The sequence below is a fragment of the Frieseomelitta varia genome, unplaced genomic scaffold, assembly GCF_011392965.1.
Source record: "Frieseomelitta varia isolate USP_RPSP 00005682 unplaced genomic scaffold, Fvar_1.2 scaffold_292, whole genome shotgun sequence".
NCBI classification, from domain to species: domain Eukaryota; kingdom Metazoa; phylum Arthropoda; class Insecta; order Hymenoptera; family Apidae; genus Frieseomelitta; species Frieseomelitta varia.
Genome location: NW_025110026.1, coordinates 21912 through 48141, shown reverse-complemented (window position 1 = coordinate 48141; position 26230 = coordinate 21912). Strand labels below are relative to the sequence as shown.

Sequence of the window (26230 nt, the reverse complement as noted above, 5' to 3'; positions counted from 1 at the left end):
CAAATAATAAATTCTTTTGTAAAAATTTTCACTCATAATCAGAGAAGAGTTATTATTTTTTTTGCCATTTTCTTTATTGGACACTGTGATGACGTTTAAAGCAGCAATATCGAAAGGGTTATTAATCATATATTTTATTAAATATAATAAATAAAATATATAATTAATAAATAAGAAAAAATCTTTTTAATATCTCAAACACCAAGTCACGATTTATTTTTTTGTTTTTGACCTACATTTCTCAATATTTCGTATTCTGTTAATTGACTGGCAGTCGTGTAACAACTTTGTTGCTGTCTTTTACCGTAATTTAGCCAACTTTAAATTCACTTCTGATATTTCCGAGTTGCATTGGTGGGGCAGAAAGGCGAGTTGAAAGGGCAAGGAACAATGAGCAAGGTTGAGACGTGGAAACTGCGTCGTTTAAGAAAAAGGAGAAAGAGGGTAATTACCTAGAGAAGGAGACCGACTCTCACCGATCTCAATGACTTCGAAATATGTCGTCAAGGTCGTTCTGAACGACCTTTCTCTTCTATAATAGCTGCTGCTCGCTCTTGAATTTCGAGATACAAGAAACATTTTTTGGCGAAAATTTTCAAAAATGTGTCGCTTCCGATTCGAAGCGAAATTTCGAAGATATCTCATTTAGACGACGAATGTAATTTGGAAAATGCCGTTTTAATATTTTCCCTGTTCCAAACACAAAAAAAAAGAAACTTCCAACAAATGTCGAAATCTGCAACAATTTCAGGTTTCTCTTATAGAAACGAGTTTGAAATAGCTGTTTAGTTAACTAATAATATTTACTTGTAATTAATATCTACTTGGAGCAAATAATTTTATTATAATAATTTTATTACTTGCTCTAAGTAAATCTTGATCTTGATGTAGAGTTTAACTTACCAAATTCCTTAATTATTAATGTTTAAATGTACATGTAATAATCAGTTTTTTTTTTCGTTTACTATTTATATTTTAATTTCATGATATTTTGTTGATAGTAACAATGTTATTCTGTTGTGATAAAATTAAAAAGATCATGATCTATAAACAATTTAAAACTTTAAATATATTAGTATATTTTCTGGATCATTTACTGAGACATGCACTTTTGTAATTCAAGCACTGACGTTTTATCCACTTCAGACCAATCAATCGTCACTTTCTTCATCGCTGGTTTCTGATCTACTAATTATTGGATTTATATTTTTTCCAAGTCTTTTGAGAGTGCCAATAAATTCAGAACTTTTTTAAATTGTTACCTAGTTTTATCACTAGAACTTTCATCATCAATTGTTTTATAAAATTGTACGAAAAATATATGAAAACAAAGTAAAAATAAATTTCACGAAAACCGATAAGAGTCAATATTTAATTACGCGAAATAAACTATACCAAAAGACAGAAAATCAAATGAATTCAATCTGGTGCCACGTACGATTCCATATATATATATATATATTTCTGCGCAAATCCAAGTCTTTGACACTTTAAATGTTAACATGTTTCTTTCTAAACTTTCTATAAAATTTTTATACTCTTTTTTTTTCTCTTCAAACTTTACCAAACTCCGTTTCGCTTAGATGTAGATGCTCTCGGTCATTAAAAGGGGTTAAACACACAATCAGACCTAAAGAAAAAGAAAAATATAATAAAACAGGGGGAAAAAAAGCAATGGTCGTTTTTATTAAAGAACTGTACAGAGTGTAATAATAACCAGTTGCGGCGATTCCTCTTAATTACAACAACGATCCACGAGGGAAACGAACGCCTCCGACGTTTTTTTTTTTTTTTTCTTCCACCGAGCGAGACTCGACAATGGAGGACTACGGTTTAATCGTGTTTCCCGATATTGAACCCTTTTTCAGCCAACCACGAAGAGTCGATGACAGACAAACCGCGGAGGTAGCATCTTCCGGTGGCTACAATCTCCGTGAACAGTATTAACGATGGTTTGCTGCCGTGTAACGTCGAGGAAGGATGTATGGCAACTGGCTGCTTCGAGCTCACCTACACAAACAAACAATCCAATTACTCCTAAATTCTCGTTACCCAGTCACCGCATCGGGTGCAACACTCTGCGCTAGTAGCAGGGAAAACGTACTTAAACCGAGACCTATACCTCAAAGAAACTAGTTTTAAGCTTCAAATTCTATCCGTGGAGAGAGAGAGAGAGTGCTTCTTGTAAACTTTTCGCAACTCTTTCGTCTCGACAATAAAAACGCGAAAACGGTGTTTGCTTTTTCTTTGGAAAATTGGAGTCGAAGTTCGATCGCGCGTGATTAAGGGAGTATTTTGGTAATTCGGCTTGAAAAACTCGACTTTTTTGGGGGGATTTTTTTTCTAAGGAACAATACGATACATTTTGGTATGCAGTTTTTGCATACAGACTTATTCATACTTGAAAAGTATTTAAAATTTTTTTTTTTTTAACAAAATTAACGAAAGTTGTGGAAATGATATAGCCTTGGGTAAAGCATGTTTTTAAAAACAGATTCGAATGGCCGATTCCGGTCCACCTGGTTATTTGAAACTGAAAAACCAAAATGCATCTTAATTGGTATAAATATGGCTATCGCATGAACCACGGAAACAGCGAAATTTCGAAAATTAAAAAAACGGTAGCATTTTGAAGTTAAAATATCGATTTTCCTTGTGCTTTTCGTCCTTTGGGTGGTAAACAAAAATAGAAAAAAACATCAGATTTTGAAATGCGATAAAGGTACATTTGGTGAAAATCTCCCCTAAATTTTAAATCAATCGGTCAGTTAAAACATCAGATATCCCGTCAGTCAGTTTAAAAAATATGGATTTGAGAAAAACACATTTGAAGTTTCTGTTACCCGTTGTACAAAAATATTCATACTTACGATCAATCGAGCAGTACAAAAAATAGAATATTATAAAATAATAATAATATAAAAATAAATAATAATATTATAAAATAAAATATTTTTTGAGAAAAACACATTTAAAGTTTTTGTTACCCATTGTACAAAGATATTCATACTTACAAGGAGTACACCGTTTCCTTTAAACATCTGTAACTTTGCCAATTTCACGAATTCAAAAAAAATCCTTTTACACAGGCATTCTCGAAAGCATATACTTTGAGAAGACGTAAAAAAAAAAAGAAAAAATTGATTTTTTTTAATCCAGATTACCAAAATACCCCCTTAATCACTTGCCTTGCGATTTCTTTTCCAAAGTTCTTAGACAAACTTGTCAATTAAGTGGAAACTTACACTTTTCAATTTCATTTATCTTGACTTGTATTCGAAATAAATTTCCTTGATACCACTAAATAATCATGTTGTGTTTTTTGGCTGGTGAATAATAAATGATTTACTTCACAGAAGCTAGTTTGATTAACATTCTAATAGTTGCAATAGTGCGATTCTAATGTTTGTAAGAATTCAGTTAATTAAATGAATTTTTAGACTGGCCTCGGGAAATTAAATATACAGGATGTTTCGTAACTTGTGGGACCTGATTGTACGCCTAAAAATAATGAAAAAAAAAAAGTGACGTAAATATATGTCCTATCTGTCTTCGTTTATGAGATGTAATGAATTTTATAAACAGAGCAAACTCTAGTAAGCTAGTTTTACCAGGAATGGTATATTCAATTTTCATAATAATCATAACTGGGATGAAGAAAACCCACGTGGTATTGTGCATTCAAGACATCAACATCAGTTTAGTTTAAATTTAGTATGGGCAGGAATAATTGATAAATTTTTAATTGGACCTTTTTTTCTTGATGGGAAACTAAAAGGCACAAAGTACGTTGATTGTTTGAGCACGCGTTTACACGAAATATTAGAGGAAGTTCCAGTCGATATTAGATTATTCGTACGTGGTTTATGCATGATGGAGCTCCGCCACATTTTAGCCGAATGGCTAGGCAATTTTTAAATCAACACTTTGCAAATAAATGGATCGGTCGTGGAGGTCCTATTGGTCTGGCCTGCTCGTTCTCCGGATTTGAATCCATTAGAGTTTCATTTGTGGGGACATTAAAATCTATTGAACATGCTGAAATACTACGAAATAGAATAGAGCAAGGCTTCCGACAAATTCGAGAAACAGCAGGAATGATAGAGAGAGTAACCAGATGAATGACAAGACGCGTGCAGGCTTGTCTTCAAATGCAAGGTGATCATCTCGAGAATCTTTTGTAAAAGTAATTAAAACAGAAAATTCATTATATCTCATAAACGAAGACAGATAGGACATATATTTACATGACGTTTTTTCATTATTTTTAGGCGTACAATCAGCTCCCGAAGTGGGTCCCACAAGTTACGAAACACCCTGTGAAAACACCCCTAAAATTAATCAGTCAGAGTCGTTCAATCGACGATCGTGCGCTGTGAGAAAAATAAAAGAAAAAAGATAGAGAAGAAAAAGAAAAAGGAAATGTACTCACGGTGATATAAGTCTGATCCCTCTGCAATTCGGCGAGATTATCGTAGAGGCCCTCGAGGAGTGTTTTCCTGAGTTGTTCGGTATTTGTCCCGCAGCTGGCCTTCTCCAGGTTCGCGCGTTCGGCCAGCATGGCGAGCTGTTGTCGCACCGACGCCGCGTATTCCAGATTTCTGTGATGCAGAAAGTTCTCGTGACACCAGGCCTTCTTCTGCTTCGTATTGCTGTACGCCCGGAAAACGTTCAGCAGCATGACGTGGTCTCCCTCGGGTGAGGCGAATCTGGAACGAAACAGCCGTAACAAGCTGCGAGTATCGATCACATCATCCGCCGATCTGTTTGACGTTTTAACTCTCGGAAAGCCGATGAAAGAAACAGTTCGCCGGGTCGCTGGTGACCCAAATTTGACTACTCATTACAGGTATTTTAAATTCACCTCTAATGGCGCTGAACGATGCGGCTGTGTTCTAGAAAATACAGTGAAAATTGTACACACAGGGAAACTGTTGAAAAATTGTCGATAATTTCAACTGAATTTTGGAACACGTCCTCACACTTTGTCGCGGTAAAATTCATATTAAGAGACTTAGAATTTATAGAATGATTCTTCTTATCTTTAAGTTATACGGATTTTTACAATTTTCCTAATTTTTATCAGCAGTGACTCTGTAACATTTTTACAATAGTGATGTCTCAAAAATTACTACAGTTTGACTATAGTAACTCTTATTAACATTCGAACAATAAGTAACTGTCATAATTTTATTTAATAATTAATATAATTTATTATTTATAAACTTGAACTCATTTCAAAGCTTGGAGCCTCCACGAAAATGCATCGTTTACTATATTTTAAAATGTATTTCTGTTTCTCTTCTCCAAAATGCTGCAAATTGTCACAATATGTAAAAACATTGAAAAATTTGTCTCGTGACTGAATTTGAATAGATTTGAAAATTGAATTAATCGAGAATCTAAACCAAACTAATCGGATAAATATGAATTAAAAGAAAGACACGTGCAGCAACGTTTTCAAACATTAATATGCAAAATATGTAAAATGAAAAATAAATTATGAAGTTTATTATATTAGTTATATTAAATTTTTTTTTAATTTAATAATTTCTATCCAATTACCACATTTTTATCTTTCTTCTACAAAAATATGCGTCTGCTAAGTCTAGTAATAAACCTTTTAATAATGTCCAACAATCAGACAGAAAATCATTGATTCTGTAATTTAAAAAATTCCTGAATGTTGCTGAGATTTTTTTCAAAATACTGAAGACTAGCCAATTTTTACCTACTATTACACACGGTAAAAAGATTTTCCTGCCTGTAATTATAAAAGTGGTCTAAAAGTCAAAAATGTGAAAAAATGAATTTAGTCCACGCTTTGTATTGAATTGCAATATTGTGAATCAGACGAGATCGGTTCCTGTTTATTTTGATAATGGCCCAAGTCAGATTCTTATTTCCTCTTGAAACAATTTTGTGACTTGATGAAATTATCTTTCATAATGATGTTGTTAGTGTGTGCGTCTAGAATGAATTTATAGCATCATGAAAAGCTCAAGAAAAAGCATAGTGCACATAGTGACATTTGCTCTAGCCAGAACTGTAATATTAAAGGAGCACTGACATGGATAAAGATTGTACAGTTTGAATGGAAATACAACAGACAGCAAATTTTTGGCATCTAACCATTCCTTTTTGCCAAACGATTTTATTTTGATGGAAATGAACATAAAGAGAACATAACCCATTTTCTATAGAACGAATGGTGCAGAAAGACAAAACTACTGCAAAGATCAACAAATAGGGAGAGAATTCCATTGACTGCAAATACAGTGGATAAGATTTTTAAAAACTGCTCCATGCAAAATGTTTTACAAGACATGATTAGACAGTGATGCCAAATTCAAAGTTTTAGATCTTTCCTCCAGAAAAAGAAACAAGAAAATATATTGTCGTTAGAGCAGTAACAAAGGGAAAATATAAAGACACGATGGACTTTAAAGTACTCAGCATCGAAAATTCCATGTAAAAAAATAAAAACTATAATTATGAAATATAAGTGATTAAAAGTTTGCCTCTAATATCTTTTTCCTAACAATAATAAAGTCCATTGTTTTTCATCGTTACAAGTCACTTTTTGGTCGTTCGATTAATCTTGAAAATGGCCCAAATCTAAAGAAACGCAATCACTTGCAAGATACAAATAAAATTTTACAATCAAAGAGACTATTTGCATTGTAAGAGCAAATGTTTGATTACGTGTTACGTTGTGCTTCTATACATGTAAATGTAAAACCGGAAACACCTCCAAACAAGGAATATGCAAATGCAGGCCATTTGGCACGTTTATGAAAGTTAAGAAGATTATCAAAGACCCAACGAGAGAAGCATTATGATGGAATATTCAGCGAAACAGTAGCTTATCGTTGAAAATCAATAACACCGATACCTTGATCTGGCGACGTAAGCCTGCTGCCTTTTCGCAGGTGGGTCAGTGAAAACAGACTCTCCCGACAAGAGGGCGACAACCGTGAGAGCCTCTTCGAGGCACTGATGCTCCACTGATGCAAGAATCACTTTGGTGAATCGTGGATCCAACGGAAATAACGACATTGTTCTTCCGAGGGTGGTCAGCTGTGGCGGAGAACCTATTTCCATGAAGAAATTAAATTTATCAATATTTTACATTTTACTCGGCGTCGAAACGTACCATTATAAAAAGAAAATAAAAAAAGTTGAATTAACCAAAGTTATAATTATAATTAAACAGTTCAGAATACCGACGACTCTGTCCACTTCTGTACACATCATGTTGTTTTTGAAAAACACGAAAAATCTAGGGATGTTCTCCTTCGAAATTATTTTACTTAAAAATTTAAAAAGAAATTATTATTATATTGCAACAACGTAATAAAATATATTATTATTATTAAATGTTATAACAAAATATATATTATTATCAATTACCAAAATTAACAATTCTTTTCGTCTTTAAAAGAATATTTCATACTACCCTTGTGAAATTTTTAGAAAAAAACAATACAGTTGGGAACACTTTTGAATAATGTTCTTATAGAATAGATATTTTGGGATCTGTAATTAAATAAAAATGACAAAAGCTTCATGGAAACAAGTTATAAGAACATTTTTATATTCATATTTTTATATTTTTTATATTTATATTTTTATATTTTTGTACTTTTATACATTTATATTTTATATTCATTTAATAATATTCAGTATTTGCTACAAATGTTGAGAACTTTTCTAATATTGGCGAACAAATTATCTGTTCCTTCCGACAGACAAGTGTTTCCTTTTATATTTTACCAGCTCTGTCTCGTCTGAAACATTTATTTGTCTGTTCTCATCGGGACTTGCAATGTAAGAACACTTTCTCGAGAAAGTTTTATATTTTAAATTCATGTTTCAAATAGGAATTATTTAAAAATTCTAAAACGTTTTCGATGCTTCTATTATCATTATTATTTTAATTGTAAAATAAAACCGCGCAGGAATCCAACGCTTCAACTGATCAGAAGTTCTTTCTATAGTATATTTTCCTCTGCCGTGATTGAGGACAAATAAAAACAAAAATAAAAGTTACATTAAAATATGATACGATCTATCATCGAGTTATATACTCTTCCAGGCAGCATAAAATTCGTCGCTGAATAAAATTACAGCGATTCCCGCTTTGGATGACACGATATACACAGTTACGATAACAACCAACACGCGAGATACGAAATATTGCTATTCTAAAAAGAAATAAAGCCGGGAGAACGTATTATATTGTTTCCAAGGACGGTGATATAGTTCCTCCGGTGAGCCGATGTCGCTTACTTGAATTTCAGAACCTTCCTGCCCGAAAGTTTCAGCTGAAGCCCAGTTTCCAATTTGTCGTGCTAATAAAAAAAAACAGTTCTACCGCCGCGACAATGCAATCCATATGTATAACTCTGTTTCTTGCAACAGGAAGCTCCACGGTGAAAAGAGAAGGAACTTGAGCATTTCTTAAGCTTCAAAAAATCAATTTTTGTTTTTTACATTTTCTCAAAGTACATGCTTTCGAAAATGTCTATGTAAACGAATTTGTTTGAATTCGTAAAATTGGCAAAGTTATTGACGTTTAAAGGAAACGGTGTACTGCTCGCAACGTAAGTATGAACATTTTTGTACAACGGGTAACAAAAAAAATATTTTATTTTATAATTATTATTATTTATATTGTTATTTATGATTATTTATTTGTTATTTATATTATTATTTATGATTACTTATTTATTATTTATGTTATTATTTATAATTATTTATTTGTTGTTTATATTATTATTTATGATTATTTATTTAATATTTATATTATTATTTATAATTATTTATTTGTTATTTATATTATTATTTATGATTACTTATTTATTATTTATGTTATTATTTATAATTATTTATTTGTTGTTTATATTATTATTTATGATTATTTATTTAATATTTATATTATTATTTATAATTATTTATTTGTTATTTATATTATTATTTATGATTACTTATTTATTATTTATATTATTATTTATAATTATTTATTTGTTGTTTATATTATTTATGATTATTTATTTATTATTTATATTATTATTTATAATTATTTATATTATTATATTACAATTATTATTATTTATATTATTTTATTTTCTGTACTGCTCGACTGATTGTAAGTATGAATATGTTTTGTACAACGAACAACAGACACTTGAAATGTGTTTTTCTCAAATCCATATTTTTTAAACTGGCTGACAGGATATCTGACGTTCTAACTGACCGATTGATTTGAAATTTAGGGGAGATGTACCTTCACCGGATGTACCTTTATCGCATTTCAAAATCTGATGTTTTTTTCTATTTTTGTTTACCACCCAAAGGACGAAAAGCACAAGGAAAAACGATATTTTAACCTCAAAAGGCTGCCATTGTTTTTTTAATCTTCCAAATTTCACTGTTTCCGTGGTACATCGCGATTTTAGATTTTAGAAAATTTTTAATAACTTTATAGAACGCAAATATTTCGAAATTTGCTTTTTTTTTATTCGCATTGAAAGAAAAGGTATCATTTAAAAAATTATCGATTTGAAAAACTTATCTCTGACATCATGCAACTTTGTCCTGAGAAATTTTTTCATTTGATTGATCTCGTTCAGCTGAGAGATACTCTGTATACAGACACTAAACTATTTTTAAACTGTTACAATTTTGTAAAACTCTTTCATTTTTATGTTAAAAAATATTTTCGCGTAAGCAAATAAAGATACTTTTCTTCTCTTCTTCTTGTAAAAAAAAAATTGAAAAATTTTTTTCACGATTGAAATTTACAATTTAAAAATTGGAGCCTTTCCTTTACAACGATTCCCGGAAACTTGATGTACGATCTTTTCGTCATTTCATTGAACTTTCATTATTTTCAAAGATTCAAGAAATCGCAATATTTAAAATTCAATAAATTGTAATTCAATTAAATAATAAATTATAATTAAAATATAATTAGTAAGATAATTTGTATTGAATAATAAATTATATTATACAAATTATTATTATGAGATAAATATAAAAATATTTAAATGTTCAAATGTTAATCGGAGTCACTTCACACAATTCAAACAACGTAATTTTCGACATATCATTGTGAAAATATTGCACAGACACTACTGATGACAAATTATAAAAATTATAAAAATCACTGTTCACTTGTCTGCGGATAATTTCAATGGAAAGCAAAAATGCAATCCTTTTTTCTGATTTATTCTCTAACTCTATAAATTCGTCTTATTTAGTATGAATTTTATTTTATCTCGACAAAGTGAAAGATATGCTTTTTTAAATTAATAAAACATGCTCTTTTTAATTAACAAAATGACATTTAGTTATTCTGTTTACAAACAGTTCTTCGCTTTTCCTAAAAAAAAAAAAAACATACTTTTTCAAGTATGCAACAATTTAATGATATCTTCATTTATTATATTAAACTGTTCTATTTAATTAAACACCCATAATCCAACGCGTTTCTAGTATTAAATATTATATTACTCGATAGCGAATATTATATTACTCGAATTATATTCCAATTAAAAATATTTTCAAATGTCTATCATTAAATTTAATACCTGCGAGGATTACGTGTTCATACATAACAATGATTGTGATGAAATATGATTTCGCGCGGAATCAATGGCGAAATATGAACAAAATGAGATTACGGGAGAGCAAGCAAGTCTTATAAATTCTAGAACAGGTGAAATCCGAAAGTCGATAAGGGGGAATGGTCTTATGCCACTTGACACTTGATCTCATTTTCAGCGAAACGTTCGAATACGTCGAACGATTAAAAAATAACTGACATTCGCAAATTCTCGTTTTCTCGTTATTTCCTTATTAAAAATGACATAATAAATATAATGCGCACATTAATATTCATTTATTTTTTAGCCACATTTCATTTATTTATTTATCCATTTGTATAATTGATATATCAAAAATAGATAAATTCTAGTATTTTTCTGAAAATTTGAGAGTTAACTCGTTTTCATTTTTTTTCTTTTCTTTGTTTTTCATATGAGAAAAATATCAAGAAAAATCATGACAACAGAAATTAATTTCATTAAAACACAGGTTTTAAACGTGGAAATTTTAAATATACTTGAAGTTTGTTTAATTTCTCGAGAATTACATTACCATCTCATTTGCATTTTTTAATAATGATGTACAGATATTGTTGATTTAATTATAATACATTTAAGATTAATAATCAATGTGTATATCAATTATAAAATTTTAAAGTAGAATTTAACAAAATTTTTTGAATATTTATGATTATTGTTATATATAATTATTATATATATTTATGATTATTGTTATATATATTATTGTATTTATTGTACTTATATATAATATTGATTATACATATTATTGTAATGATTATACATAATTAATAAGTATAATAAAAATTTGTATATTTTAAAAAAAATGTTTAAATATTTATATAATATTTGTACAAACTTTAAAAAATGTTTAAATATTTGTATAATATTATATAAAATTAAGTAATAATTTGTATAATGTTGGAAAAAATGTTTAAATATTTGTATAATATTTGTGGAAATATTAATAAATATTTGTAAAGTTCAACAAAAATTTTAAATATTTCTATAGCTTGTATAATAATAATTTGTATTTAATAATTCTAAATATTCGTATCATACAATTTGTACAATACAGTCGATGTTCTTACACAGTGTATAAAAATTTACAACAGAAACGAAAAGATCGTGAGGTTTCTAAAGAATTTTCATTTCTTTGCAGTCGAAAAAATTGAAATTACTTGCAAGTGATTGTAAAAATTTCAAAGTATCGTCAGATGGGATTATTCAACCGACCGAGAGAGAATGATCAAGCAAACGTAAGTGATTCTCGACGTGGAACACAGAGGAACACCAGGCTAGATTTCGTTCGTTCAACGATGAATTTTCGGCCATTAAATTAAACTTACAAGTCTCGATGAATCAACTTAAGGGAAAGAAACCTTCCAATGCAACGGTTTGGATAATTCAATTAGCAGAGAAATTTGATCTGACAAACGAGAAACTCAAACTGAAATCTGGCCCCGGAAGCTTAATTGACCGATCCAGTTCCCCTTCGCAAATTCTGCAAATAGATCTCCTTAGTTTTGCGTTTAATATTCAAATGTTGAACTTTACGTACTAGCACACGCATAGTACCTTTCCATAGTACCTTCATTTATCATATTAAATAAACTGCAAATAAACTTCTAACTGTTGTTCCTACGATATTAGTGGCGCTAATGAAAAATCTGATTTACAAGTTGGTCGTGTAATCTAATTGTAAGTTAACTGACGGAACAGATAATAGTTATTTAATTTGCCTCTAAATACTTGAAGTTTAAATTATTTATTATTTTATCCATCAAAATTCCAATCAAAGTGAACTGACTATGTATTTTAAACCAGTTCAAAATTATTCAGTCACAAATGTTTCCTTATATTATCCCAATTTTATTTAAACAATGAAAAATATATAATTGTACAAATTATAAAATATATAATTCCATTTAAACAAACAAGGATTTGTCCCTTATTGAAACTGTACAACTTTTAACATTATAAACATAATTTAGAAATTTATTAAATATTTCCTTATATTGTCCTAATATTATAATGTCCCTTATTGAAACTGTACAACTTTTAACATTATAAACATAATTTAGAAATTTATTAAATATTTCCTTATATTGTCCTAATATTATAATGTCCCTTATTGAAACTGTACAACTTTTAACATTATAAACATAATTTAGAAATTTATTAAATATTTCCTTATATTGTCCTAATTTTATCTGAATGAAAAATATATAATTGTATAAAATATAAAATATATAACTCCATTTAAACAAACAAGAATTTGTTCCTTTTTGAAACTGTACAACTTTTAACATTATAAACATAATTTAGAAATTTAATATTTAAATATTTCCTTATATTGTCCCAATTTTGTCTGAATAAAAAATATATAATTGAATACAATATAAAATATATAATTCCATTTAAACCAACAAGGATTTGTCCCCTTTTGAAACTGTACAACTTTTAATATTATAAACATAATTTAAATATTTCCTTGTACCAATTTTATTTGAATAATGTAAAATATATAATTGTATAAAATATAAACTATGTAATTCCATTTAGAAAAAAAGTTTGCTCTTTTTTGAAACCATACAACTTTTATAAATATTTAACGTTATGTGCATAATTTGAAAATTTATTAAATGGTTCTTTATAATGTACCAATTTTGTCTGAATGAAAAATATATAATTGTATAAAATATAAAATATATAATACATGTTTTTAACCAATTTACTCTTTCTCCAGTAGTATTTTTTAACCTTCTAAAAACCGCGTCTTCTAGAAGTTTAGTTGAAATGAAATCCCCTATATCTGATGGAATTATTATTATTTTAAAAAATCATTATCCGAGCTAATCAGGCACTACTACTTTAATAATAAAAAATATAGCTCTTATCTCTCTAAAAAATTTTATTGCATAGTATACTTCGTATCTGTTTGAAACTCTTAAAATGTAACTTAAGCCATTTTCAAAATAAAAATCTTTCCAGCTAATTTTCCGTGTACAAAATCTTGGTGATATTTTAGTTAAAATATATTAGTTACAATTTGTTTAAAAATGAAAAAATAAAGATAGAAATGTAAATATTAAAACAACTAGCTTGATTTTTTTTGGAAACTGGACTTAGGCCACTTTCAAAATAAAAATCTTTCCAGCTAATGTTCCGTGTACAAAATCTTGGTGATATTTTAGTTAAAATATATTAGTTACAATTTGTTTAAAAATGAAAAAATAAATATAGAAATGTAAATATTAAAAACAACTAGCTTGATTTTTTTTTTGGAAACTGGACTTAGGCCACTTTCAAAATAAAAATCTTTCCAGCTAATGTTCCGTGTACAAAATCTTGGTGATATTTTAGTTAAAATATATTAGTTACAATTTGTTTAAAAATGAAAAAATAAATATAGAAATGTAAATATTAAAAACAACTAGCTTGATTTTTTTTTTTGGAAACTGGACTTAGACCACTTTTAAAATAAACGGCTCATGTCTGAATGTGACCAAGATTAACACACAACGATGAATCTGCATTACAAGCCTCACTCGTGTTTCCTACGTTTGACTCGAATTCCTTGCTACGAGTCTTATCTCTACGAGTGTTATCAATTTCTCGAATACGAATTGAAAGTGTTAAGAATTTACTTAAAATGAAACTTGAAAGGCTACAATCACTCACCCTTAACGGCGCCCAGTTTCTCCAGGCAGGTCACCGCGACGTCGACGGCCTCCTTCGGCGGTTTGTCCATGAAATCAAAGGTGGTGATGTCAACGCCGATGGCGAGCAGCTGGAGGGCTACTCCCGCGAGGGCACACCTTTGTATCTCCGGCACAGGCATCTCCTTCATCCTCTCGAACTCCTCCTTGGTGTAGGTTCTGTAACATTTGCCGGCCGCTTCTCGGCCAGCCCTGCCGGTCCTCTGCCAGGCCTGTGCCTTTGAGACTTTTTCCACCCTGAGCACATCCAATCCGGTAGTCGGGTGATGAGTTCTCGCTTTGACCACGCCGGTGTCGATCACGTGTCGAATTCCTGTGTAATTTTATATCGGTGAGATCAGTGTGTGCGCGCGCTGCTGCCGATCCCTCGTGCCGCGAGGATGTAATCACGGGAAACACGGCGCCGCGATGTAATCAAGTCTGTCGCGAGACCAACCCTCGATTTCGGATCCGTGATATTAGCAGATTGCGTCCAAGAAAATAAAATTGGTTCCTCTGGCGAATTTAACGATTTAAGGGGTCAGAACTATTTGAAATTTTAAAAAAATCGGTTTTTTTGTTTTGTTTTAAATAGTAGTTTGATGTCTGTCTTGGAAATAAGATAGAAAAGGTCCTAGCCTTAAAAAAAAAACGACTTATTTTGGGATATAATGATAAATCCGCGGACAGAGAATAATTGTATTTGTACCACTGTTTACAACTTTAAGCAGTATTATAAAGTGTAAATCGTGTGATTCAAATATTACTTTTGGTGAATCGAATGTTAGGGGACTTGGATTCAATTTAGTTGCGAATTGTGGGAACTGCGAGCCGCAATTATATAAGTAAAAATAGTAAGTAAAGGATACAAATGAAAGATGACGTTTTGAAACTTTGAACGCGTTTTTCTCGAAACTAGGTTTTTAGAAACGGTGTGCAAGATATCTCGGAATCTAACCAACCGATTACCATGAAACTTGGTACGTATCTTTAGTGTAACACTTACTAGGGATTGACGATCGAATATTTTTTAATTTTTAACAATTTCGAAAAATGTAAACAAGAAACGTAGAAATTTTATACATTTTATAAATTCGATATATGAAAAACAAATAGCTGCTACTTTCATCATTTTCACAGAAATGAAAATGTTGGATCGTCAATCCCTAGAGAATATTGTTTACTTTTGAACATTTTTTGCCTTTTTGTTAGCGATTGATGTTATTCGAAAAATGCAATACGTTCTGTTTCGACAACGTGTAAAAGTTGAAATTAGCTTTTTTTTGAATGGAATCACGTAATTTTTTTTTACATTAACCGATACATCGATAAAAAAACAATTCCTTATAAAATAAATTGACCTATTTATAGTGCAGAAATTAACAGCTTAGAAGATATTTGAATTTTATAAAATCTATGCATGAAAGACTGTCACGAATATAAAAACATTTGTCCTTCTTCGTTTTTCATGTTACAGATTTTATAAAATTTTATAAAATTAAAATATCTTCTAAACTAATAATTCTTCGTCATGCAATAATTAATATTATTCTTTTTAGGTTTTAACATCAATCCTTTATAATTATATTATATTATGATGTTATTAATATTATATTATAGTGTTAATAAATTAATATTATTCCCTTTTTTATAAGGAATGACCTATTGCATCTAGGACTGATGTAAAAAAAATTACGTGATTCCATTTAAAACAATAATAATTAATAAAAATCATATCTATTACAAAAGTAGATTTCAGATTTATATATTATTATATAAATTTATATATATTTATATTTATATATATAATTTTATTATAGATAATGTATAATTATATATTTTTATTATATTTATTTTACTATTTACATTTTATATTACTATTATAATAAAATAATAAAAATCGCGTCCACCTAGAAACAAACTACACTAAATTACTGCCTCCACGAAACAGAACAAATTGCATTTGAAATATTTTCCGAATAACAAATAATTAAGATTTATAAATTAAATGGGGCATCCTGTATACTTTGCACAATATTGCTATTATGTCGCATTATATTGTTATATTGATGCAACATAAAAAATTTAATTTTCATTTTTTAAGTAATGCGATACGTACATATGTAAATCTGTTTGAAATATGTCATACTGCAAATGAAGTATTCCGTTAAATAAAAATGAATTAAAAACACTGGACTGGAAACTTTTAAGCAAATCAATTTTAAAATTCCATTAAATGCGAACCTGGATTTGAAATCCAGCACTGCGCTCGATGGATTGACCCTCTTGACAATAAAATCTCATATTTCGTCTAAAATTTCATTGAGTGTCTTTTTTTTTTTTTTTTAATAAAAAATCTTGTTTTTGATTTTCGTGCTTAGACTCCGTATGTTTATGTGCATTACACATCTGAAATTTTAATGTTACTGCAAAGTTTTCCATCGTATCCGAATAATAGAGACAAATACAATGTGCATAGTCCCGCGACTTGTGATTTTACGTGTAAAAATGAGTCAAAAAGAAAGGATAAAATTTTTTCATCAGTCTTCGTTTTCAAGAAAATCGAGTTTGAAAATTTATCGAGTACACTTCAATTTTAAACATAATAGGAAAATTCAGATTTTCTTCTCAGTAGTTATTATGACATTATCAACATTAATTATTATGACATGTTACAATTTGTCAGATGTAAAGCATTGAAAACATTGAAAGAATTATGTATAATTTGTATTTATTAATGTTCAGTTTGAAGGATTAAAACTGAAAATTCAAATTCATATTCTTTTAAATCGAAACTATAATCCCTGCAACAAGTGCTCTAATTTCTACGACTCGATATTACAACTCAAAGAGTTAACAAAAAGTTATTGTAAAAATAAATGCGAAAATAAGTAGAAAAATGCAGAATTTTTTCATTTTCAAGAAAACTTAGGCGTAACGTCGGAGGATTAAGACAAACAAGAACTTGACGAGAAATTAGTTGAGATTTTCTTAGAGTATCGTTGTAAAAGAGATTCTCTGCAAAACTCACTGCTACAAAAAGTACCATAGTAACTGAGACACGATTCCTTCCCAAAGAAACTTTTTCTTTCCACTTTTCTCTCCTTGACTGACTTTCGTTAGTTTTTCGAGTCTCCTTTCTATGAATATACAAATTCTCAGTTTCACGAATCAGCAACCGATTGCGAGGACTTTATGAATCTTTGTATACTGGGATAAAGAACAAACAGAGAAATCTTGTCTCACATTTTTATAATATTTTACACACGTAACAAATTTCTAAGTTTATATTACAAAAAAAAAATATTTACGAGAAGGTAAGCCTCTTTAAGGGGATATTCTAGTAATCCGGCTTAAAAAAATGAATTTTTTTTTTACATTTTCTCAAAGTATATGCTTTCGAGAATATCTGTGTAAAAGGATTTGTTTAAATTCGTAAAATTAGCAAAGTTATAGATATTCAAAGGAAACGGTGTTACTGTTCGCAACGTAAGTATGAATATTTTTGTATAACGGGTAACAAAAACTTCAAATGTGTTTTTCTCACAAAATATTTCATTTTATAATATTATTATTTATATTATTATTTATTTTTATGTTATTATTATTTTATAATATTTTATTTTCTGTACTGTTCGACTGTATGCAAGTATGAATATTTTTGTACAACGGGTAACAAAAACTTCAAAAAGTTTAGAAAAACTCTAACTCTATTGTAAAGAAAAAACTTGTTACTTTGATTGAATTAGATTTTAATAATTTCAGAGGGATTTCTCTTTTTAAACTCTATCATGCATTTAAACAGAATGTAAAATGTTTTGATTGTTTGAAATCAAGTTTTGTTATTTTTTATAAATGGATTTTTTATAAATGGAAAAGTAACTTTGAAGTTCTCTCGTCTTTTTGTCAAAAAATTATGTACATGTATGATTTGTATATATCTACGTTCTTTAAATTATAAATAGCTATAATAATTATAACAATTTTATTGTTAGTATTTAATAATTCTATTGTTAGTGCAGTAAACTTTAATGATTCAACAATCGCAAATCTAACATTTTTTAAAATAACAAAAAATTCCTTTAACATCTTAAAATTATATATTGCATTATCAATTATATTTTCAATTTCATATCGTGCTTTAAATATTTATAGTGTTCGTTTTCTTGCTACTTTTGTCATCAAATAGTACAATTATGACAAATACATCGCTGACTTAATTGATTTAACTAATATACTCGGCTCGATTCCAACTATAAGATTGAAGAATGATAAACAGATTACATCGCCTAATCAAAAAATTGAATTCCAACGTCAAACCTGCAACCCATTCTCTCCAAAGAATCTTCACATAAATATTAAATACTCTGAAATCTCATTATGATGAGAGATTATCCAGATTATCCAATGGAATCTTAATAACTTTTATCTGGCTCGAATATCTCCAGCTATTAATTGATGATGCCTAGCCACATGTAATCTGCTTACAGGAAACAAATTTCAAAAACCTCAACTCAGACAAAAAATTAAAGACTTCAAAGTCTCCTATAAAAACCGCAACACCGCCTATGCAAGAAAAGGAACAGCTACTTTCGTTAAAAACAATATTCACAGCCAAGGAGCAGTCACAACTAACGGAGAAGCTGTTATCGTTAAAGTATCATGCCTTGCCATTTTACATGTGTAACATGTATTTACTCAAGTCAACACTTGAAAGAAACGGATATAATTTATCTAATTAACCAAATTCCCAAATCTTACATTATTCTTGGCGACTTTTAACAGCCACACTTCCTCTGAGAATCGTATAAAACTGATGAATATTGAGATATTCATTGATGCAGTCAATTTAAACTTACTTAATACAAATACACTTTCCCATTTTTGCACTGCGTCTGGCTGTCTCAGTACTATAGAACTATCATTATATAACCCTTCAATTACCCAAAACATCACACGGAGCATCTTGAGCGACCTAATGGTGTCACCAATATCTTCTGAATAAAGAAAATCTCCCAATTTGTGATTTATGCAAAGTCCAATTGACAGGAACATATTTCTGTCCAGTGCGAAAAATATATGGCCAACAGACATCAACTAAACTGAATAAATCATTCTTTGATTGACAATCTAAAAAACAAAGAACCTAAATCCTAAAACTAATACATTTTCTAAGATAGTCTAATAATAAATCTTTATAATAAATTGTGAGATTTAGTTCCAAATGGTCGATGCAGCTATAAATAATGAAAATAAAATTTCCTCAAAAACAAGACCTGGTACGAGCAAATTTTATTCCAAATTTTTATTTTTTCTCTTTTCTTTCAACTACTTATTAGTTACAGACCAAAAAATTTATTTTTCCGTGCTAAGAGGTTGAAAAGGTCTCGAACATTCGCTTCCAACTTACAATTAGAAGGATTGAACGAAGAAGCAAGGGGAAAATAATAGAATTTCATGAATCCATACGTACCACCAATGGTAACGGAAGTTTCAGCCACGTTGGTAGACAAAATGAGCTTTCTCATTCCAGGAGCGGACGGCTTAAAGGCTTCCAATTGCTGATGCGTCGGCAAAGCCGAATACAATGGAAACACCTTCAATGGCGGATAACCCTGTCCATCCAGTTGTTTAGCTACTTGCCTCGCGCTCACAGCCGCAGCCTCGATTTCTTCTTGTCCGGTCAAAAAGACCAGAATATCCTCGCTGAAAGAAACATGGAAAAACTGTGAAAATCTGGGAATCGTCTGCTCTGTTCACTTCTGACCCAGTTCCCTGGGCCTGGCATTCGAACCTCCTCGAACGAGATTACTCTAATCTAATAAAAGTAACGCCGCTATGCAAATACACGGCAATCTTGCAACTGGCTTACTAAGCTGCAAAAATTGCCGCAAAGCTCGCCGATATTTCTCTTGTCGCAATTGTCAGTAAAATAAAACTTTAGCAATACGTTTATATCGAATTTGAGAGAGGAACAGAATGATGGTAGCATGAGAATGAAGATGAATCAGAATCTCCACTAGCTCGCTATAACTATTATTGTTTCTTTTGTACATTAACAAGCCCTGCTACAACCACACATTTTCATATTTCAATCTTGTCTTTGTTTTAGAAAACAAAAATGTTTAATAATAATTAAAATAAAATATTGAATATTCAATAACTTTATTAACAATGAGATTAAATAAATAATTTAAATAAAGATATGAAGTAAAAATTACGTTTAATTTCGACTTGAAGATAAATCTTACTCTTACGATTATATACTTATTATATCATTATAAATATATATTAATTAATTTATAGTAATAATTATAACATTTTAATAAGACATATATTAAGATATTTAAAAAGGCATTTAACATGAAATCACGTATGCTAACAAGAAATTTCTCAGAAAGGAAAGTTTTCTCAAAATATTGGTAAACCTTGACTTTAACAAAAAGAACGTTGTATTGTCTTTGTTTTATATAAAAATCATTTATCTAGTCTATCAATCATTTGTCTTATCATTAGTAGATATTTTAACTTCAACTTTGTAAAAGTTTGCAAATACAAAAGTACTTGTTCTTGTTTTTCATATAATAAATTTCGCAAAATTGAAACTGAAACAAAACGAAATAAACAGGTTAATAAGTACTTTAATTTTATACAAAATGCCGGGGATTATATTAATGCATTGAAAATTAAATGATTTTAAAAACCAAGTTTACAAATGAACCAACTACATTAAATTACTTTTTCTACATTAATTTACTTTCTTGAATCATTTTTTTCATTAATAAACAGCACTGATGATAATTATTGTATTTACAGGTTAAATACCCTGGTTAGGAAATACCTTATGTAATTACTCATTTTAATTCATGTATGATCCAAATTGAAAAAAATAACACCATTTAACAAATATTTGTTACAAAATATTAAAAGCTTAATAATATTATTGAGATATTTCACTCACTGTCTAATAATACGAATATCTCGTTTAAAAAGAAAGAAATTAATTAAATTAAAAGGGAAAAAAAGAAAACAAACATCAAAGGTGTGAGTGTAGTTGGATGAGTGAGAGTCTTTTGTCTATAGTTATGAAGTCTATGGTGTAAATATGATATGTGAGAGTAGCGTCTAGTGTAAATGATATTTTGAAGAATGTCCTAGAGCAGTTAGAAGAGTCAGAGAACGAGAACCGATAGGTGAAACAGAGAGTGAGAGAAGAGAGTGTGAAAGCAAGAACTGATTTATCAGTTCAATATAATATTTTGTGTTTATTGCGCGTGTTTATCTTTTGTGTAAATATACTTTGTGCTTTTCGTTGAAAGATAAAGATATTGTTGTCCCATTCTACCCACAAAACGTTTCACACTATTCAGTTTATCGTAAAAACACCGGAGCAACACGCCGGAAATATACTGTGAAATTTTCGACGCAAATGAGAGCATAAAAATATGAAAATAAGCGGAATAAAAGGAAGAATTACTTGGCAGGGCTGTCGCGATGAATCTGGAAAGCTGTAACAAGGGCGGAGAACGCATAATCCTCCTGCGACTTGACGGCGTGATAAATCTTCACCGGATGCTGACGACCCTCTAAGTACAGTGCCGGCGCTTGGAAATACTTGCTAAACTTATCGACGTCCATCGTGGCTGACATTACGAGCAACTTCAACGGCGGTAGGTTCTTAAGCTTTCGTAAATTCTGCGCCCTCCTTGCAACGCCGAGCAACACGTCAGTCTGCACCGATCGTTCGTGGGCTTCGTCGAGGATCACCACTGAATAATCCGATAAAATTTCGTCGGTCATCGCCTCACGGACCATCATACCATCAGTCAGGTACTTGATCCTCGTTTGCGACGACGTCACGTCCTCGAAACGTACGCAATAACCGACCAATTTACCCGTTTCTACCCCTTGCTCTAACGCAACTCGGCGGGCCACGCTCACCGCGGCCACTCTTCGCGGCTGGGTGACGCCGATACAACCGGAACTGCCAGCGATACCGGAAGAAAGCAGGAATTGGGGAATCTGCGTTGTCTTGCCGCTTCCCGTTTCGCCAATGATGATCAGGGTGCTGTTCCTGCGGATCTCTTCAAGCAATCTGAAATCATACTCAAAGTAATATTGTATCTATATAATAAAAATAGTACGGTAAATGTAAATTATAAATTATATATAATAAATATATTTGCAACTATATAGGCAGTATGTAAGTATAAATTATTATATTTACAACAGATACATATTTAACATACATAATTAGATACAACAAACATAAAACATACTTTACATGATAAAATTATATACTTTGTCAATTATAGTATAATAGTATTAGTATAATAATAATATTAATATTATAATGTTATTATATTATATTTGTATGATAAAAATTATAAATCATATACACAGTATGTAATATACGATAATTTACAATAAATATAAAATATATTTTATGCAATAAAGACTCTGTTAAAATATTAATATATTATATTGTCATATTATTGTATTATTATAATATATATTGTATTATAAAATATACACGATAATCAATTTTATTTCTTGATATAATAAAATATTTCAACATGCGCTTAGTTATGAAAATAATACAGATGAGATGAGAATTGAGTATAATGAGTAATAAATAATCTATTACCTCAATCGTGACGTCAACGTCACCACATTCATGGGCATAACAATAATTTTATACTCCACAAAATTAAAAGAGCAGTAAATTGTAACTGAAAAAATTGGCGAACTTTGAACTTGTATATCATTTTGAATTAAATGTTGAATATTATTTTAAAAAAAACATTTTGCTTGGGCTCATTTTAAAGAGTAAAGCGTCTACTTTCAGAATCTGAAATACTACAAGCTGCTGATTATGTGAATTTATGCTAAATATGGCTTTAAACAGCTTCTTATGGCTTAAAATACCTTCGAGTGCTTAAAAGTCTAAATAAATTATCAAAGGTTTAAAGTTCGTTTAATAGCGAACAAGGAGCATAAGTTAATAGCAAATTAAGAATGCGTTCATCTTTGAATATGTATCTTTTGATTTATTTTCACTTATTTATTCGATATATTTACTGTTGTATAAAAAAGCTTTTTAGAAAATTTGCAGAAAATTTCAAGGAATATATATGTATGACAGTAGTAAAAATTCAAAAAATCTTCAGAAAGGTTTTTTAATATTTATAATCTACAGATATCACTATATATGCTTCTACATTGTACTGCAATTGTTCACCTGTTGTTAGGCATAAAAAAATTTTTCGTTTTACTATTTTTTTAATCCGAAGAAATTAAATCTCTTTTTCTCAGAAATTTTAGCTTTCTGCGAAATAGAAAATTTTTAATTTGGTACTTTTAAGTAAACGTGTAATATTTTAAATCTATCTTTTGTATTTTTAATATTACCAATAATAATTATATAAAACATTGAAAACTACCTATAAATCCTGTTCCGTTTAAACTCGTTTAAATTCGTGAAACACATTCGATTCACAACTAGAAACTATTGGATTATGTCGAAAATCAAAAATTATCAAATTTAGAATTCAATCATGTAAAATCATGTAAAATTTTACAAATTTAATAGCTCTTCACACACTTTAAAGAAATGTATGAAATTCTAAAATAAAAATAGAGAAAATATTATATTTTCTGCAGAATTCTTATTCGAACCTGCTCCCATAATTATACATTTAAAAAGGCCAAGATTTATTGCCATTTCAATGTAAAGATAAGATTACAAAACGTTATTGAAGATTAAATTCTAGCACACAAAGAATGAGAATATTTTAATAAATATTTAATTTTTCATTAATATATAATTTAACATCAATTTAAGTTACAAATGTACCCAATCCTTCTCTCATATTTGTTTTCCATTTAATAAAAAACTACCATTTATTTTTGATTATTTATGACTTTATGTCTACCTAAATGTGGATTTAAGGAGATATTACTAGACTGAGTATATTTATGCAATTTTATATTATTATAAAAATAATTTAAAAAATTATTTAGAAATCTAGAAAATTATTTCAGTTATTATTTTAAATATTACAAGGAATCATACTTTAAATTTTATTGTATATATTTTTGCATTTTCAAATTTTCCATAAATCCATAAAAATCCGCAATCTAGCAATTACTTTCGACGTATAACATAATGAAAAAAACCAATATTCAGAAAAAGGATGACCAAAATCATTTTTATAAACCTCTGTTTATTTTTCACTAAAAGTAATATATCATTTTTTCGGCGTGACATAATAAAAATGAAGTTTGTACAATGTATCAATTTTGTACGTTTTATATCAATATCGCGATTTTATAAACAAAAGACATGTTTCAAATTTGAATCTTTTATAACACGGTATGCCCTTTTCTGAAATAATTCCTCAATTTTTTCTGAAAGTCATTTTTCTTCTTTACAAGATTTCATTTTTATTTCTGAGAAACTTTAAAATCAAATTTAAAAAAAATTAAACAAAATTAAACAAAATTTTTAAAAAAAATTAAACAAAATTGATTAAACAAAAATGGACAATTAACAAGAAATTATATTTGCCTTATCATATTATCACCAACTATGATCACCAACAGAACACATGAAAAATGAATATATATAGAGAGTAAATTTTCTAAATCTTTGATTTTAAAGAATAAATAATAACAAATTAAAAAGTAGAAAATTTTCTCTTAGGATATTTACATGAATCTCTAAAAAATTGTACACAGATATATGTAACACCAATATTTTTAAATATTTTTATATCATCTTAAAAATACTGTAAAAAATCTATAATAATACTTAAAAATGTTATATAATTTTAATTATCTCGTACTATGTATATGTAATATTGCATATTTGATTATAACAGTTTTTCAAATTATTTTCAATATACGCGGTTTCAGTTCGGTACAGTGCTGCCATCTGTACGCTGGGAAACCAAGTTATTAACTCTTGCATGGTCGATGATTCTCCATCTTGTTTCACATGTTAAATTTTGAGGTATTGCTTACAATAAAATGTAGTAACAAAAAAAAAAAAAAAACAAAAGAAAATAATGTAAAACTTACCGCTTACGAAGCTTATAGACCGGCAGAGACTTCCTTTGTTGTTGCAAATTAATGTTTCCTTTGTCTACATTTTCTGCTTGAATGTTTTGTTGATTATCCTCGAATTTTGAGATTTTGCTCGAACTTTCGTTAAACACAACGGTTGTAGGACGTTTCGATGCTAATTTCGAGAAGCTCGAATTACCGATAACAATATACTTTGAATCTGCGTTGTCGTGGACTCCCATGTCGCCGAAATTTAAAGTAACGACGACGACTCACTAACAGCAAACGTCCACGAACACGCACGTGTTGCACACTACAGCTGTGTACAAATACGCAGCCATGCTTGACAGGCATTGCAACCAATGGCGTAGCCTTCTTAATTTATGTCGTATTATGTTAAATACATTTTCTTCAAATATAAAAATATTAATTATCCAATCATCAAATTCATTTTTCTAATATACAATAAATATTAAATAATATATTAATATTATATAATAAGTAAATTCACGTATTATTAGAAATTAAAAGCAAACTGACTAAATAAAGTTATCTAATCGTCGAATCCATTTTTCTAATATGCAACAAGTGCAATAAATTTTCTAATATGCAATTATAAATTAGAAATTGACTAAACAAAATTTTACCAAAAAAAACAATAATTTCCTTCTTTTGCGCTTGAAACGAGATCATATTTTTTAATTATATTTTTTACGAAAACTAATACATACATAAAGGGTGTTCTAAATTTCAAACGTTAAACTTTGCCAACATGTTTGGAATTATTTTAGACAAAAAATTTTATAGTGAAGGTACTTTTAATGATTATTATTT

The 26230-nt window shown here is 29.3% G+C and overlaps 1 protein-coding gene across 4 annotated transcripts; it reads right to left on the bottom strand.

The window, feature by feature from the left end:
- Positions 1-1613: 1613 nt before the first annotated feature.
- LOC122529542 (ATP-dependent RNA helicase DHX33) lies at positions 1614-25752 on the bottom strand. 4 transcript variants are annotated; one of them, XR_006306821.1, is made up of 8 exons: positions 25412-25752; positions 21807-22424; positions 19803-20035; positions 14313-14663; positions 6896-7094; positions 4433-4709; positions 1718-2010; positions 1614-1630 (listed from the first exon to the last, which is right to left on the bottom strand). XR_006306821.1 is itself a non-coding variant. In XM_043655778.1 (8 exons), exons 1-8 carry the CDS (start codon positions 25636-25638, stop codon positions 1834-1836), a joined length of 1956 nt encoding a protein of 651 aa, XP_043511713.1. In that variant the 5' UTR covers positions 25639-25752; the 3' UTR covers positions 1666-1833. The 4 variants fall into 4 exon arrangements, 3 of the variants coding, with proteins under 3 accessions (XP_043511713.1, XP_043511712.1, XP_043511714.1); XM_043655778.1 differs by lacking the exon at positions 1614-1630 and having other exon boundaries at positions 1666-2010; positions 21807-22098; positions 22225-22424; XM_043655777.1 differs by lacking the exon at positions 1614-1630 and having other exon boundaries at positions 1666-2010.
- Between the last annotated feature and the right edge of the window lie 478 nt (positions 25753-26230).